Raw genomic sequence first — 18,059 nt, 5'->3', positions numbered from 1 at the left:
ACTCACAGTTCTTCATGTACAGTCAATGTACTATAGATTACACATATACATGCACATGGACTTGCATTTTATTTTTTTAAAGACTACATACATGTATCGGATCCTGACTGGAATTGTTACATACATGTATGTACCCTTATTCTTTTTTAATCGTTTACATACAGTCCTACCTAAGAATCATGCAAATGTAGAAAATAATTGATCCATCTATATTGATTGCACAAATACATGTATATGTACATGTATATTTACATATCTGTATATGTTGACTAGAAAACTTTCAGAATGCCTACTGGACAATGCTTACAAAATGAAAGTGTTAGTGATAGTTGGATTTAGTTTATATTTACAGCAAAATTTGATTTGACTTGACCATGACAAAGTACAAAATGTATGGGAAAATTCCCTTTCTAATTGGGTAACACTATATAGGTATTATAATTTATCAAAATTATCTCATGATATGCAGCATTCCTAGGGAAACTAAGATACAAAATATAGCAGGGATGATTTCAAGGGTGTAATAAATGTGTCACAATTCAGAGATAAATGTGTGTACAAAAAATGTATGATTAAAAACAAAATACAATGAAACCCTTTTAAATCAAGCCCTGTATAATCTACAAACCTGTCTAAATCAAACCCTGTATACTATGAAAACCTATCTAAACATAACCTTAGATAACCTGAAAATCTGCATAAACCATACCTTAGATAACCTGAAAATCTGCTTAAACCATACCTTAGATAACCTGAAAACCTGCCTAAACCAAACCTTAGATGATCTGAAAAATCTAAAAACCTGTCTTAACCATAAAATTGTTAAAGTCCCTTCATACAAATTAAATGTGTTTTGAACCCAGAGTCCAAAAGGGGTTCAGTTTGAACAGGTTTCACTGTACATACATTTAAATGTACATTTGTACATGTGGATGAAGTGCATTTTGTATTACTATCTGCATGGTTTTTATGCAGAACTGTATTTAAAGGTGTTTTTTTTTCTGGTACTGTTGATACATACTCACTTCAGTGATATTATATATCATACTCTTTTTCTGCATTTTCATGAGGTCCCAAATACAAGTACATGTAAGCCCTGATTAACTGATTGGTAATTGTACATGTTTATGCTTCATAAGTACTCTTTTATATTTGTAAATTGGTGACCACCACTGAGGTACTTGTCAGCTGTTATGTAATTATTGATGATCACTTATTTAAAGTATAAACTTTGCATTTATAGTATGCATGACACCATCTAAGCATATACTCTAAACTCAGGTACATTTTGCCTTTCCCACCTTCAATAGTTGACTCTAGCTCATGATATACAGTCCTAAGTTTCTTTCCATATTGGTTTAACAATATTTAAATGTTCATGTATGCCTATTACAAAATGTACATTACCTGTATTACATGCACATGTACATGATGACTACTTGCCAGAATCAAACAATGTTATTCCAGTTTTCTCTGGCTCATGTAAATTATACTGTCCTAGAAACCTCCTGTATTTAGGAGCAGTAACCTGTCAAAAAAAAACTATATTTATTCTAGTGTACAGGTAATGCAATGTAATTGATTTGTTGATTGATTATGGTTTAACATCTATGGCAGATTTTTCATGCTTTTCAGGATGAGAACGATTGACCAATCAAACAGATCATGCTTTGTAGTAGTCTGACACACTAAGGTGGATCTTTATTGTGCTGGCTAGCTCAAAGAATCAACAGATGGCAGGTGGGCAGCTTACCCCACTCTGACACGTTATTCGGACTCTGAGTCAGCCAGTCCTGAGACACTCTATCCTCTTAAATATCCCATGCTTGGCGTCAAAGCAGTGACTACAAATTTTAAAGTCTTTAGTGTGACTTGGCCAGGATCAAACCCATGACCTCCCGCTTTTAGGACGAGGAGGCTTCCCTGAGACCACCAAGGCAATCGTGCAATATAATTAAATCAAATTGTATTGAGATGGTCTTTATAGTATACCATATACATTTTTCCTTAACTTTAGTCAGGCATGACTGTTGTATTCACTGTATAGTCAGTGTTGTAATGTGTATGAAGGGATTCAAATTTTTACTTTCAAGAGTGATAGGTTCTGGATTATTTTACATTCTAAATGAAAGGTTTCTTTATTAAAGAAGGTGAAAGGTCCTCAACAAGAGTGAAGGTAAATATAGTAGGTCCAGGACTAAGATAAATGATATGATATTTTGGGCCCTGGGACCGTGGTCCAGTGCTAATTTGAACACATAAAGGAATGTGCATTACTTGACATGAACTAGATAATTCATTCTTGTAAATTAAACTTTAATGTGTTTCAGATAATTAATAAAATAAATCAGCACATTATCTTGTCATCTTTTAAGGACATGATGTAAAAATTATCAGGGCTTAATAGTTGTACTTTTTACATCTTAGGTTTGAAAATCTTATAATATGTAATAATCTTTGTCCCCGGGCTAAAAATGTCACGATTACATTGAAACTCAGCATGTTCAAGTTTTAGGTCATAACGCATAACGAAAATGTTATTTTAGTTAATATCTTTAATCAGTGGTTGTTATTCTTAGTAAATTTTGATATGGTTGAGATTTTTCTGTTTAATTAATTCATGGAATTCCCTAATGTGTGTGCCATGCAAGATGGAAGTACGATTCAAGAAGTATGTACTGAACTATTTATAGACTTACTTCGATAATTTCTTATGGGTATAATTGGTATTCATGGTTGTGTGGTGTTAATTCACTTTACTTGGAACTGCAGACCTTTTAATGCTGTTAAGACAAGCGCTTCTTTTGATCTTTTTTAGTGCAAAGACATTAATTCTAATGCATTTTTAAAATTAAGTGTAAATTAAGAGAAAAAATCCTAACTATTATAGTTAATAGATGGATGCTATTTCAGTACTTGGTAGTATAAATATTTAGCATTGAGTAAAATACGGTGTATATTTAAATGTAGTTTGCACCTGGTATTGTCAATAAATGTCATGTTTAAAAGAAAAGTTACTGAGACCTGGTAAAGGAAAAATAATATTTTGAATCATATACAGATTTAATATCCTTTGTCCAGTGTTTATTGTACTAAATATCATTGGATTTTCTTTTCTTTCCAACCCTTTCAATTTCAGTATGGTTCACTGACGAGGTGAAATTCACTGGGACTGGTATGCGGAAATTTAAATATTGCTATGTTTTATTGTGAACTTATTAAATTGTTGACAGTTGAATTGTATTTATAATTGATAGTTTGGTTAATACAACAGCTATAAAATATCTATTTGTGAAATTGACATTTCCAACATGATGTAGATTTCTAAGCACTACAAGGTACATTTCAGTGAAATTAAATTCAACAAAACAAAAATAATCCAATTTATGCAAATTGACACACCTTTTTGTGTTACCAATATTATATGAAGATTGAATTTCAATGATTAGTGTATTTCTAAAGTTCAATGACTTATTTTAAAGGATTTATTTAAAATTGAGGAGGGGTTTATTTTCTTTGAGTCAGCTTCATTCAAATTTTTTCTTTAACAATGAGAACAACTACTAGGGTAAGTACAAAGTTACCAACTTTAGAGTATTCTTGGTATCCATAGGGTGTACATGTATATTGCATATAATGCAGGACTCAATAATGACTTTACTGTAGAGAAAAAAATCTGGCTTTTTCGGTTCCGTACCATAAGTCTGTATTTATGTTATTAGCGTTTTATTTCAGCTAGATATGTTAAAGTATGTACATGTATGCTGTATCTAAGATATACAATGTCATGTACATGTACATTGTATTTAATTTTAAAAAAAAGTTTACTGTGTACATGTACATGTGTAATGTTTCTATCTTGATATTACATCATACTTTTTGATTTTTAGGGCATGTGCCTCATATGGTGCCCTATAATGTGTTACAATAGAGAAATGGAGAGAATGCCGTAAGATACAAACCCATATTATAAAAGCCTTACAACTCAAATATGTATATAGAAATACATGTATGTCAGTGGTAAAGGCAGGATTTTGAAATAATTAATCACTTTTGCTAATTTTAAAATATACATGTATCACATGAAAAGTGACTAATTTTGTATCTTTTTGACCAAATTAATAAGTCACTTGACAATCTAGTAAATTACTAAAGTGACTAGCTCTAGCTAAATCACTGAATATGTACAAGACGGCATATTCAGCCATTTACATGGTAGTTGCACTTAATTAAGTACTAGGGGCTATTACCCCTGTAATTTTTTATAAGATAATTGTATGTCCACCTCTAGTTTCTTTCATTTTGTCACACTACGTAACAAAATTTTTTTTATTGAAAAAATATTCAAAAGACAACAATCCAACTTTTTGCACATATGATAAGACTAAAGTTGTGGTTTTTTAACACCCCTAGTTTCACTTTATCCACTGTAGCTAAGGATGTGTACTACTTTGTCCTCATGTAAAATGTACTGGTACTTCTAATTTATGAGGGTTTGACACTTACACATGTAACAGTGGTCCTGTAGTCCTGTGCCTACCTAATTTTAGAGGGGATAGTACCATGATGTTTTAATTGGTAAACCTTTGGGCTACCTACATTAATTTTTAGAATTTTATTAGTCCTGCAGACTGGACCACAAACACATTTTGAGGACTACCTTAATATATCTATCAGTAAGTCTTGTGGGCTTCCCACATGTAGCTAGAAAAGTGTGGGTCAAACCCTGTTTATAGCCAAATAAGACTGTTCTCATTACATTCATGTTTAGACATATATAAACTCTTGAAGTTTTCAGGCAGTATTGTTTATTGTTGTTTCGTGTTTCCTTGTGTATGCATGGCTGTTTATAGTTTGTGATTTTATGTGTACGTAAGTACCTATGCCTACCGTTAGGCAATACACATTCTTTGTCGGGAAAGATCAGTGCACTACATGCATATTTAGATATGAATGAATGCATTTGTCTACATATGTACAGGAGTTGTTTGAAAATTTGAAATGAATCAAAGTAGTTAAGTGCTGTGTAATGCTGTTAAGAGATGTGGGTAGAGAAAAGTGTATTGTCGTTTATATTCATGTACAAGTAATTAAAAGAATGCTAATGAATTAAGGTAGCTGCTGTTAAAATGTAAAATAGGGTGTTTTGTTTGTACATGTACATAAACATGAATTTAATTTTGATCATGAATGACATACTGTAAGAGATCCAATAACTACATGCACATGTAATCATTAATGGTTAATAATCCCAACTGCCCTTTTCCTTATGTCGTTCTATCTCAAACATTAGTATTGAATTTGAACTTTGTGTTTAGCAAAGATCTGAGTCCCTTATTTCAATGGAAAGTTTGAATTGCTCTAAATTTCAACCATTGTTATTGTTTTTTCAGGGGTCGGACCCCTTGATTTTGACAGCTAGAGGAAAACTTCAGTCCAGGAGGTCCAAACTGAATGACCAAATAAACAGAGAACTACGGATGAGAAATGGCGCTGAAAATTTATTTCGGTAAGGTTTTTTCAACTGCATATTGGGATCTGCTTATATTATATTTTAAAAACAGTCGTGGAGATTACATGATTCATGTATAAGACACTATGTTAAGAAGTGCTCTGATATACAGTTCTACGATTGACATACAATAGTATACAAAAATGTAGTATAAAGCAAAAAAAAGAATATATTTACTGCTGTCCTACCTACCCTATTTCTGTGCCTACATGTACCTTAAAACATTTAATGGTAGTTTTGATTGTTTATTTTTGTTACCCATTAAATCAATGTAAAATGTTTTTGAAAAATAAAAATAATTCTCTACCTATCTACCCCATTTTTTTTGGTTGTAGCAGGAAACAAGACTATTATATTTTTTTGCCCAATTGAAAAATCAGATGGGGAAAAATTATTATTAGTTACATGTATAAAGTACATGGTATAAGTAACATGTGACCATTATATTTTTTTTATTATATTTTTAATATTTCTTGAAAATTGCCAATGTCAGTGACTTGTTCTGGTACTAAATGGGCTTGATACAAAATTATGAATGCTATAGGGTAGTAAACCACGATTTCATCACCACAATAGAAGTGGTACATGTACTGGTTTAGCATGCAATACAACCTGGTTTAATCCACCATCATTGTACTAAGTCAGGGTCATTGCAGATGTTTCCAACCTCACTGTTTTTATTATGATATACATGTGTATATTGTCAGTGCCATTTGCTATATGGAATTTCCTTGTTTTAACCTTTCCTTTTGACTTGTCTATCAGCAACATCTCTGTGTACATATCTTTGACATGAAACATTCCAATTATAAAATAATTCTTTTTTGTGTCTTTTCTAGGGCAACAGGCAATAAAAGACTCAAAGAGTTGGTTGCAGTGGAGTTATCTTTCTTTAATTCTAACATTCAGTTACTGAAGGAAGAACTATCAGATCTCAACAGTAATATGGTGGTCTACCAACATGAAAAGTAAGTGTTCTGGGCTACAAAACAAATTAAAATAGACTTGCAATAATTCCCACTCTTAAACTTGGTTGAATCAGCTTATTCAATTTTGCTATGGATAAATACAATGTACCGATATATCTCATAGCAGATTAGAAGATATTCTCTTTCTAGTGTCACTTTCTATGGTCAATTAAAATTGGTTCATTTAGAAAACTATACGAACAAAACTTTTTTTTATACAACCACAAAATATTTGTGGTCATATTTGGTATTTTAGTCATTATCAGAGTTGTTGTCCTTGGACAGTTTGATTTACAGACAATATCTTGTGTATATATGGATGGATGTTTATGCTATTGCACCACAAGGGAAGGAAGGCTGGGATTGGTTTTCTAGGGTTGTCACTTGAACTGTTTAAGAAGAATTGACCAAAAAGGGACCAGAAGCGTGCATTTTTATAATATACACACAATAACTTGAATGGATCTCTTTAAAGTTGTACCACAAGGTGCAAAAATACTAAAAAAAAAGGAAGCCTTGCATTGATTTAGGGAGTTGTGACCAGAAATATTTATAAATTAGGTGCAAAAAGGGACCAGAAACTAGGATTTTCATTTAGTCTGGACAGTAACTTGATTAAGAATGAATGGATCTGTGAAATTGTACCACAAAAAGCCATATCTTCAGACCAAGGCGGGGATTGATATTTTGGTTTGGAACTGAAACCATTTGCGAATAAAGGGCCAAAAAGGGGCCTCTTTGTTTCTGTTTAATTTCTTATCTTGTGTCCACTTTTTAATCAGAATTACATTCTGAGCTGTTACAAGATTAAATGGTGTGTCTACAATTGCCCCAAATATTCAGGATTCGGCTTTTGCGGACCCAGAGAAGCATCTTAGTCATCAGCATACCAATGAACTATTCATTTGCAGGTGCAAAACGGAAATCTCTATATGTGTACATGTATGTCAATTTTTCTATGAAAATTTCTCCCATATTTCAGCTGTACTAACAATGTACCAATGATTCCCCTTGGGCTGAAAGAGACAACAGACTGTGATATAGAAGTTCCTATAAAGGTAGATATTATATTTCGTGGAACAATATGCATGTGTGTGGAATTAAGTGCAGTCAGATGAAATTTCATACTTTCACATCACCATACTTTATCAACAGGTGCATATGTAGAAGGTTGAATTCAAAATGATTTTGAGATGTTAGTCTATGAAATTTTTGTCATATAGATATCTGGTCTGTTCTTCTTTTTATATATATAGACATTTATATATGTAAATTTTGATTGAATGAGAATAAAAAGTATAAGATATACAAGTATAAGGGCTACTCAAAGCATCTCTTTCTTAAAGGTAAAGTAGTCTGTGAACTAGGTCAGGGTTAATATATTTTTGTCATTTTTGGCCCATTTTTAGATCTATACAACAATGTCAACCTGGAGCTAATTATTGTCCTACTTTTTTAATACTTGGGTGCTTGATTTTATCTGCATCTTTCTGTCTTTAGCTCCTAGCTTCTTTTAGACAATTACATCATGTACTTAATGCCATATTCACACTGCTTAACTTTACTTAAAGCTAAACATAAAAAATATGGATATTATATGTATTTTATTAGGCCTTGAGAGCTCTTTTAAATCCTTATCAAATTTTATGGCTTTGAATTATGTAACATGACAACTTGTACCTGTTTCAGATTTGACTATTTAAACATGCAATCGGGTCGATGGGAGTACACCAAGAAAGATGTCAGTTTTATTTTCTTAGGAGACTTTGAAGTTCTTTCAGGAGTTAAAGCTCTTGACTTTCAATGCTGCATGCAAAAAAAAAAATCAAAAAGGTTTCTTTTCTTAAAAAAATATAGTACCTGGGCTATTTTCCTTATGATTCTGCCCACATGTAGGACCAATTTCAAAATCTATTTGATTAAAATGGAATCTGCAGAAAAAAAACCACTTAATGTTACTTAAAATGAAATGTGCAGAATGTAAACGTTTAAAGACTTTTTTGTATTTTTTTTTCAGGATTTTGTATTAGAGCATTACAGTGAAGATGGCAACATTTATCAGACAGAGATTGATGAATTTCTTTTATTAAGGAGGGTATGTGCATATCTTTGTATATCACATACCAATTTTACAACCATTTTCTCCTCTATCAAATTGAAATACCCACTTTGCCACCATGTTAACAGTTTTTGAATGAATTTCAGGATTTCAGCAGTTTGTTTAAATTACAGTCATATGGATGATTATACTCTCCATATGTCTGCTCCCTTATGGTTTCTAGATCATAACTTGAGAGCAGATCAGTAAATTTTGTTTTTTGTAATTTTGCACAGTTATGTAGCTCCATAAAGTACAAGTTAAGATGAATTTTCAGCAAAATCCTAAATGTAGATTCCCAGTAAATCCATTTTGAACATTTTGCCATCCCCCTTTTTTCACCTTTCTGTTGTGGAGTATCACTTACTGTCCATTAATGCCCTATTTTTCATTAAGTAAGACATATATTTTTGATTTTATTTTAGGCAATAAGAACGCCACAGAGAAATGATGAAGGAATAGAGCTATTGATGGAGTATATAAACCAACTATACTACTTAGAGAAGAGATTTTCAGACAGGATGGTTGGGGTACACTTCCACTGGTTAGTGGTTATTTTTGTTAAATTTCAGGGTTAGGTGTAGGTCCATCTGTCACAATTAGAGAAGTGCTTCTCAGACAGGATGGTTGGGGTACATTTCCACTGGTTAGTAGTAATTTTTGTTAAATTTGGAGGTTTATATGCTGGCCTTTGTGTCACAATTAGAGAAGAGATTTCCAGAAAGAATAATTGGGGTACACTTTCACTGGTTAGTGATTATTTTTGTTAAATTTTGGGGTTATATGCCAGCCTTTGTGTCACAATTAGAGAAGAGATTTTCAGAAATGATGGTTGGGGTACACTTTCACTGGTTAGAAATAATTAGGGCCCACCCCCTAAAGTGGCCGTTGCCCTATAGTACTCTGTATGTGCATCCATTGCAAACTCATGTTGAGGCTGTAACTTTTTGTGTTTGATGTCACCTTCCATGGATAGTGGCATATGACCTTGAACTTTGACCTCAAGGTCAAATTCCTATTTTTGTGGTGACAAACTTGTTTGTAGGCTGTAATTTTTTTTGTATATTTGGCTTAATTGCCAGGGCAGTGCCCACAGAGGTGGATTCCATTTCAAGGATTTCTAGTTTTTGTCAGGGTTTGGTGTGCCTCCATCTTTCACATAAGATAAGCAATACTCAGACAGGATGGTATGGGTACATTTCCATTAGTTATTTGTAATTTTTTTCACATGTCAGGGACAGATGTAGTATGTAAATCTTAAGATTTGAAGTTTAATTTGTAACTCTCTATCTTAAACTTTGTATTTACCAGTACTTCAGTGCCAATTTCCACTTAGTTTACCATGTAAATTTATGGCTGTAATTATTTTAGTAGGTCTTTTCAAGTTCTTGGATATCTGTTTTATCTGAGATATGTATCTTTAAATTTGCATGACATCATAAAATGGATAAAATAGTCTTTGCAGAAGGAAAGAACTTTTCAAATATATGTAATAAAATGCCTACTGGTATATTTTTAATACTTTAGGCTTAGTGCCATCTACATTTTTATCTTCAGTTTTAAACATAAAAATTAAGATTGTCATCTTTTATTCAATGTGTAGAATTGAAAACATTACAAGCCTGATCACTACAATTTAGGCAATATCTAATGATATTTTGAAAAGAAAATACCTTTAAAAAATCATGCAAGGTCTTTTTCACCATATTCATGGTAATTGAAGATTGCCTTTGATGACAGAAAGGAGGAGTTTTTTGCCAGGTTGTATGCAGGCCAAATGGCTTATAGAATGGTAAATGTTGATCGGTTGTTCGGTAGGGCAGAAGGGTTGGTGGTGAAAATATTTGGTAACATTTTTCTCCTGAGCTATAAATCATAGCCACTAGGTATTTGGTACACAACTACAGTATTGGGTCCCAAATTGTGGGATGCAATTTCAGGTCTTACATACCTCTACTTCCTGGTTACCTACTTGGTGTATTTTTCAACAGCAACCAACCCATTTCTGTCCTTAGCTCATTTTTACAATTACAGTACTGTATTAAATATGAATTTTACATTTTGTGTTTAGGTATGATTCTCTAACTGGTGTACCTAATACCCAGAAGACGATAGGATTTGAGAAAGGCAGTGTACTGTTTAATATTGGTGCTTTATATACACAGATTGGTTGTAAACAGGTAAGTGTTGATTCAGTGAAACCTCTCTGAACCGAACACTAAAAAAAACCCAAAACCTGTTTAAACCAAACACTTAAACCCACAAAACCTGTTTAAACCAAACACTTAAACCCCACAAAACCTGTCTAAACCAAACACTTAGAAGCCCCAAACCTGTTTACACCAAACACTTCAACCCAATAAAACATGTCTAAACCAAACACTTAAACCCCACAAAACCTGTCTAAACAAAACACTTAAAACCCTTAGACCTGTCTAAACCAAACACTTTAAAATCACTATAAATCAATTTACATTGAACCTTGGTAAAACAAAAACCAATCTAATTTCTATCTTTCCTTTTGAATTTTCACCATAGTTATCTAGGCTCCCTATCTATAAGATTTATTTTAAATTTGTAGCTCTATATTGCCCATTTGTTGTATGTGATTTTGATTGCTGTCAGATAACAACTTTCTGTCGGGAATACCTAGCATGACGATGTGTTTATTAATTATATTCTGTCATGATAAACAGAATGAACATTATTATCTTCCTTGTATTTGCAGTGTTTTTTCATACTTTTTTCTAAATTATCCCAATCCTCTTTCATCTGGAAAATTGATGACTTTTTTTTAAATGGGAAATGTCATATTTTAACATTTTTTTCATCTGATTTGAATATATTTTTATCAAATTATTCCTCTTTACATGGACCTTTATAAGTATGACAACAAATTTGCTCCATCTTCAGATAATTCAATTCGATTTGTAACTTTCCGAATGATTGATTCCCTTTGAGCAAAACAGGTTGTTTTGTGTCACTTTCTTTGGTACTGGGACGTCATTATAAACACATAACAATGTTTTGATAGCAAACATGTTCTTAATATTATAATTTGAATCCATTAGAAATTAAACTATAAGGAATGTTTGTATTTTTTTAAAAGGTTATACAAACTAACATGGTTTAGGCCAGTTTATACATTTTGTAAACTGTGAACATTCCTTACTGTTTCAGAGTTAAAGGGTCCAAAGTGGCAAATACTCTTGCACACTGTTTTATAATTAAAATGAGTTTTTAGTGATTGAATCAAAGCTATGCATTACATGTACCAGTTGATCATCCAAAAGAGTTTATTTGTCAAAAACATGTAGTCAGTCCACCGTTCTAAGCATGTGTCAAACATGTACCATGTGTCCACATTAGTCCCCGTTGTCATGGTTCAATGGGCTGTGGTCGTATCATGCTGCACTCATTGAATGTACATGAAGTAAAACATTTATTACCAGATGTTTGCAAAGAGAGATAATCTACCTTAAAGTTTTTACATGTTGCAGGTTAGGGGTATCACTTAGTGATCTCATTCACAGATTTAGATTGTAGGGTTCCTAATAATTTTCATTTCAATTTATATTTCAGGATAGAACAAAAGAATCAGGGATTGACTGTGCCATAATTAACTTCCAGTTAGCGGCAGGGACATTACGTTATCTTCATAATCATTTTACTAATGCACCAAGCATGGATATGCAGCCAGACACTCTAGCCATGCTGATACAACTCATGATGGTATGGCTATGAAGTAGTTATTTAGATATTTATTGGAAGTTTCAGGACAGATTAGCCTGCAATTACTGATAATGTAATGTTATCAAAAGGTTTATGTATGTAGCACAATGGTTGAAAGTCGTGCCACAGATTAGGTTTATGTATGTAGCATAATAGGTGAAAGTCGTGCCAGAGATTAGGTTTATGTATGTAGCATAATGGGTAAAAGTCGTGCCACAGGTTAAGTTTATGTACGTAGCACAATGAGTGAAAGTCATGCCACAGATTAGGTTTATGTATGTAGCACAATGGGTGAAAGTTGTGCCACAGATTAGGTTTATGTATGTAGCACAGGTCAGAGGTCTGGGACCCTAAAGCATTGAATCTCCTGGACCTACCATCTATTTAATTTTATTGAGAACCTTTCACAAACTTCTGGTAGACCTTTCAGTTTGTTTCATTCTAGTATAACTTTAGTTTAGGATGCAAAAAAGTCTAGAACTTTCACTCATGAAAGTGAATTTGAATCCCTGGTGTAAACCATTAATAATTTGAAGGTATATATTTGTCCCATCCAGTGCCAATGACAAACTTTAACTTTCTATTCTTCATTTTGTAGAGTCAAGCTCAAGAGTGTGTATATGAGAAATTCATAATGAAGGAACTGAAAGAAGAAATGGTGCCATATATCAAAGCTGCTCAAGAAGCCATGGTGGTATGTTTATTATAAAGAGTAATCAAGGGAACCAAGGTTATAGCGGTAATCAAAAGAATGTAATCCATGGACAAAGACCAGACATGGAAAACAGACATACACAACAAAGAACATAAAGTAACTAAAATCATACATACAGAGTAACAAGAGCAAATGATCAACTCGGACTCCACTAAAAACTGAGAGCATGGACCAGGTGCACTGGTAGGGTAAGCGTCCTCTGCTTTTCAAGAAACACCCGCCGAGTTGCTCATAAAAAGTCAAGTCTGGGGTAGACAAACTAGGAAAGGAAAACTATGATCCGTTGAATAAATCAGCCTCCTTGGCACAGATGGATACACCATAACGATCGATGAGCCCATGATGACGACCATAAAACTTATATAGTGATGACTTCAATCTTGTAGCAACATAACCCTGTTCCAGAAGCCTATTTGTTAGAGTTCTAGTGCGATACAAAAAGTCTGAGTAGTTTTGGCAAGCTCTGGCATAATGTATGAGTTGTGATATGAACACTCCATACGCAGGTGTTGAAGGGATGTTGCCACAGATGAAAGGAAAGTTGACAATTTTGAATGAAAAGTCATCACGTTTGTTTTAAAGTTTGGTCAATAGTTTTCTTTTACCAACGATATCTAAGTGAAGGTCAAGATATGAGGCTGACTTCACAGTGACCGTAGTATCCTTTATCTCAAGTTCTTTGGGGTAGATGCTATGTATCAGATCCCTGAAATTAGGATTTTTTAAAGATAATATGTCTTCTATATAGCGGAAACTGAGATTAAAGGATCTAGCTAAACAATATTCTTTCTTTTGGATCAGATCAGCTATAAAGTCAGCCTCATAAGAGTGAAGGAAAAGGTCAGCAAGTAAAGGATCACAATTTGTTCTCATTGGAATGCCGACCGTTTGTTAAGAACCAGTCCACCACACTTGACAAATATGTTGTCGATTAAAAATTCCAGCATTTTGTAAACATCTTCTCCTGTATATTTGGAAGATGATTTGGAATTAATTCTTCCAAAGTGTGAGGAATCTCTACCAAGAACTATATATTTCTATCTAGGTGTACCATCTTTTTTTGAAAAAACAATGATTTATAATGTTTTTAAGTCAGGATTTTAACTGAATATGGGGAATAGAAGTATACAGTGTTGAAAAATCACAGGTTTGAATGCTATTATATTCAGATTATAGTCTTGGACTAATTGTTTCCAAAAGATCTTTCGGATTTTTCAGGATCCACATTGAATTAATACCACTACGGGAGTAACAAGTAACAACTATAAATTGGGAATTTAACACCTATGAAGTCTACTGTTCTGGTATTCTTTTCCAAATGATATTTTTGCTTGGCTTAACAACTTACATTTTCTCCCAGTTTCTAAGTCTATTTTGTATATTGACTTTATGCTTAATATGAACAAAGTTATTGTCTATGTAGTTGGAGTTATTTTTTACATTGGATAAGAGTGTAATTTCACAATGAAAAGTTCTGAAGTTGGAAAGTAATTCATGTCAACACCCAGTAATCGGTTTAATGGAATTAAAACTTGCAGTTCAAAAATTTGATGCCTGAACTTTGACCTTTATATTTCTAGGTGTCTGATTATTACAGTGCAACTGCTACCCTGATGTCTTCAGAACCAGTCAAAGATTACATCCCATTTTCATGGATCTCTATGACACAAGTTAAACATGAATATTTCAAAGCTCTCTCTCATTTTAATATGGCTAGTGCAATACTGTATGCTAAAAGTAAGTAGTCATAACTGATAATATAGTATCAATACTGTAATATAGTATCACTGTATAGTATAGTATCGATACTGTATATAATATAGTATCACTGTATAGTATAGTATTGATACTGTATATAATATAGTATAGTATCACTTTATAGTACAGTATCAGTATATAGTATTGTATCCTTATATAGTATAGTACCAATATATAGTATAGTATCATTAGATAGTATCATATTATTATATACTATCATATCATATATAGTATGGTATCATTGTATATAGTATAGTATCCCTATATAGTATAGTATCTATTTACAGTACAGTATCAGTATATAGTAGCGTATTTCTCTTTTTAGTTTTCATGTGTTTACAAGGTTAATTCTATGTAAGGCCATACAAAAAAAATGCCTAGATTCTCAGGCTACTTTTAAAAAAAATTGATGCAGGAGGGAGGCTTATTTTTTTCCTTTTTCTAATCAGAAGCAAGTTTTTTTTTTCAAGAAATTTCATCAAATTGAACAATTTTGTAAACGTACAAGATGTTGAGAAGTTAAATAAAATACTCTATGGCATTAAAACTTTACTGAAATATGAGATGTGGCAAGAAGTAAGAGCCATCTCTTTGCCATGAGACATACTTTCCTTTTTAATGATCAATGTTAAATAACAGCCTCATTCACATCGTAGTTTTTACCTTTCTGTCATAGATGAATTCATTTACTAATTAAACATCAATTCGGGACTGGATATGAAAATTTCCTGTACAGATATGAAATTCCGGATTTTACTGTAAGAAAAATCACAGACGCGGGAGGGTTTTTAGGGATACAGCGGTGCCTGAGAACCTAGCATATTTTTTTGGCTGAAAAGCTGTTCTATTAGAGCATTGAATGTACTGGGGAGGGCACTTTATTGCCTGTACAAATGAATCAGACCCACTAAAACTAAAAAAAAATTAATGCTTGAGATGCTCAGAAGGGTAAAATAAAATTTTCAGGTGTGGTAAATCCCACAACTCTCCCTTATACTGATAATGCCTACTCTATTTGAATTTAAAACTAAAACAAAAGCATTGTTAGGTATTTTAAACATTTTTTAACAATGTTTGGCTCCTTTGAAGGAAGATATGCACTTGGTTTGTCTTTGTTTTATTTTTTTTTTGTTTTCAGTTTGAACGTTCAAAAAAAGAGGGATGGGTATAAAGTTTTATAGCCAGCTGTATACTATTACCATCTTCTGTGATATTTGACAAAATGTATTTGCTATTTTTTATCCTTCACCTAAATGCTTGCCAAAAAATTTCCTAAAATTGTTTTCAATTGTAAAAGAAATTTAAAAACAAGCCTTTTAATTTAATCTCTATCTCAGTCATATCCAAATTAAGAATTGGTCCATAATTAAGTAGCTGTCTTTGTAAGAATCCTGCAAAATCTGAATAATGTGATACACCTAAATAAGGCTACATATTTTTATTTTTGTAATTAAGTTGTTTTATGGGTCTATACTATGAAATGGTAATTATTCATTCCAATCTGCCTGTTCTTAGAAGATAATCAACATTGAAAATCCAGTAGATTCTATTGTATTTTAGCGTCAATTACAGAGTTATCTCCCTTAATTTTGAAGTCTACACTGCATTCTGTACAATTTTTATCTCCTAAGAGCACGGGTATATGAAAAACCACATGTTAATTTCTGTTTACTATGACATTTCAAACAAAATATCAAAAATAAAAATATGTAGGCTTTTTACCCATGATTGAATCACATTTTGCATGATCCTTAGCTGGAGTGCTACTTAAACTTTATTTAGTTAATTCAATCACAAACTGCAGACAAATCACTTACCACACTAATAATGATGTCACAGTACCAAATAACTATGTTATCTTAAGAGAACCAACCAATCAGAAAGCTTGTTACAAATCTATTTAAATTATTAAACATTTTTGGTTGTTTGTTCTAAGAAACTTATTGTTATTGGCTAAAATTTAATACTTGTATGCTTGGTTTTTATTCCTTTGTTGATACTCTATTCCCTCCTCTGATAGGCTTTTAAATATAGTAATGGAAAAAAGAAACTTGTGCACACATTTGGAGTGTGGTCATTTCAAGACAGAAAGCTCTTTTAATACTGGTATTTTAACACATTAATGTCTTATTCCTCTTTCCAAAACATCCCAATTCAAATTTTCATGATTGGAAATTGAAAAAAAAAACTTTCTTAATGAAAAAGATAGTTAGTAAAAAAAAATGAATTCACAAATCTGATCTTGAAAAAAAACTTTTTTAAATATCGGTTGTTGATTATGATATTTGATGAAAACATTTGATCATCATTCTGTGGGGAATTTACACTATGAATTTTACTATCAAATCAAATTTTTTTTATGTTTTATGGTAAAAAAAGTGTTCACAGATTTTTCAGTTTTTGCCAAAAAATGATCTACACCATTTCCTTGGCATTGTATAAAAAATCAAAGAAAATACATCTATCTGCAATTTTTAGGATTTTATGCAAATTTGAAGTTTTGTTACTCATAAATTTAAACAGCAATGCAATTTCTTTTTTCCATTAGTATCAAATTTGCCTCTCTAATTATAATTATAATCTTTACCCAAACATTATGTGTATATTTCATATGTCACTCAACCGATTTGCTTTAAAGTATTTATCCAGATGAGCAAAATTATGTAGCTAAATTTCTTTTAATAAAAATGAGATATTGCTAAATGTATTACATGTAATATATGTAAAGGTAACAACAACAATAAAAATAGTCAGGCTCAGCATGTGTTAAGTGGGTTCATTCAGTCCCTTTATTTTGTTCTCCATTTCCATATGGGTCAAAAGGTCAACAGAGCTTGTGTTTGTATATTGGTCTTTACCATTGTTGAATAATCTTGATAACCAAAGAAATAGTTTTATCAGTACTGGATAATTGCAAAAAAATTAATTACATTTTAGCTACAAATTAAGCAAATTACAAGAATAAATGCCCACAATAATTTTATTAATTTACATGTTAATAAGGTGAAATATTTTTTTTTAAAGAATTTTGTAAGTTAATTTCAATCTTATGTGCAGATAGTATATTTGCTATTTCAAAGCTTTTATGCCCCTTTCACAGTCTGTACTAAACTCCAACTATTTATGCAAATTAGTATTAGTATAAAAACAGCTTTGCAACTGTGTTAAAATTACTACTCATGCCTTGTGAATTTTTTGTTTACATCCTCTATAGCAGAACCTAAAGGCTAGCATATGATATGTACCCATAGTAAATGAGTTAGTGGTTATATGTAC

The 18,059-nt window shown here is 32.1% G+C and overlaps 1 protein-coding gene across 3 annotated transcripts in view; it reads left to right on the top strand.

Moving 5' to 3' along the window:
* Positions 1–18,059, top strand: part of LOC148617821 (rhophilin-2-B-like) — a 38,767-nt gene that overhangs the window by 4,473 nt on the left and 16,235 nt on the right. For 2 of the 3 annotated variants that reach the window (XM_088585401.1, XM_088585403.1), the window contains exons 2-10: positions 5,394–5,509; positions 6,352–6,480; positions 7,463–7,538; positions 8,498–8,575; positions 9,004–9,122; positions 10,650–10,758; positions 12,161–12,310; positions 12,909–13,004; positions 14,606–14,762. In XM_088585401.1, coding sequence (XP_088441527.1) covers positions 5,394–5,509; positions 6,352–6,480; positions 7,463–7,538; positions 8,498–8,575; positions 9,004–9,122; positions 10,650–10,758; positions 12,161–12,310; positions 12,909–13,004; positions 14,606–14,762 — 1,030 coding nt within the window. Of the gene's footprint in view, positions 1–3,535; positions 3,569–5,393; positions 5,510–6,351; positions 6,481–7,462; positions 7,539–8,497; positions 8,576–9,003; positions 9,123–10,649; positions 10,759–12,160; positions 12,311–12,908; positions 13,005–14,605; positions 14,763–18,059 lie in introns of those variants that run through there. The other variant, XM_088585404.1, reaches the window with a different exon arrangement.

The sequence above is a fragment of the Perna viridis genome, chromosome 5, assembly GCF_037379345.1.
Source record: "Perna viridis isolate PV_CMFRI_1.1 ecotype Kerala chromosome 5, ASM3737934v1, whole genome shotgun sequence".
Classification (NCBI taxonomy): Eukaryota; Metazoa; Mollusca; class Bivalvia; order Mytilida; family Mytilidae; genus Perna; species Perna viridis.
The sequence above is the reverse complement of the archived record's forward strand: the minus strand, read 5'-3'. Positions and strand labels throughout refer to the sequence as shown.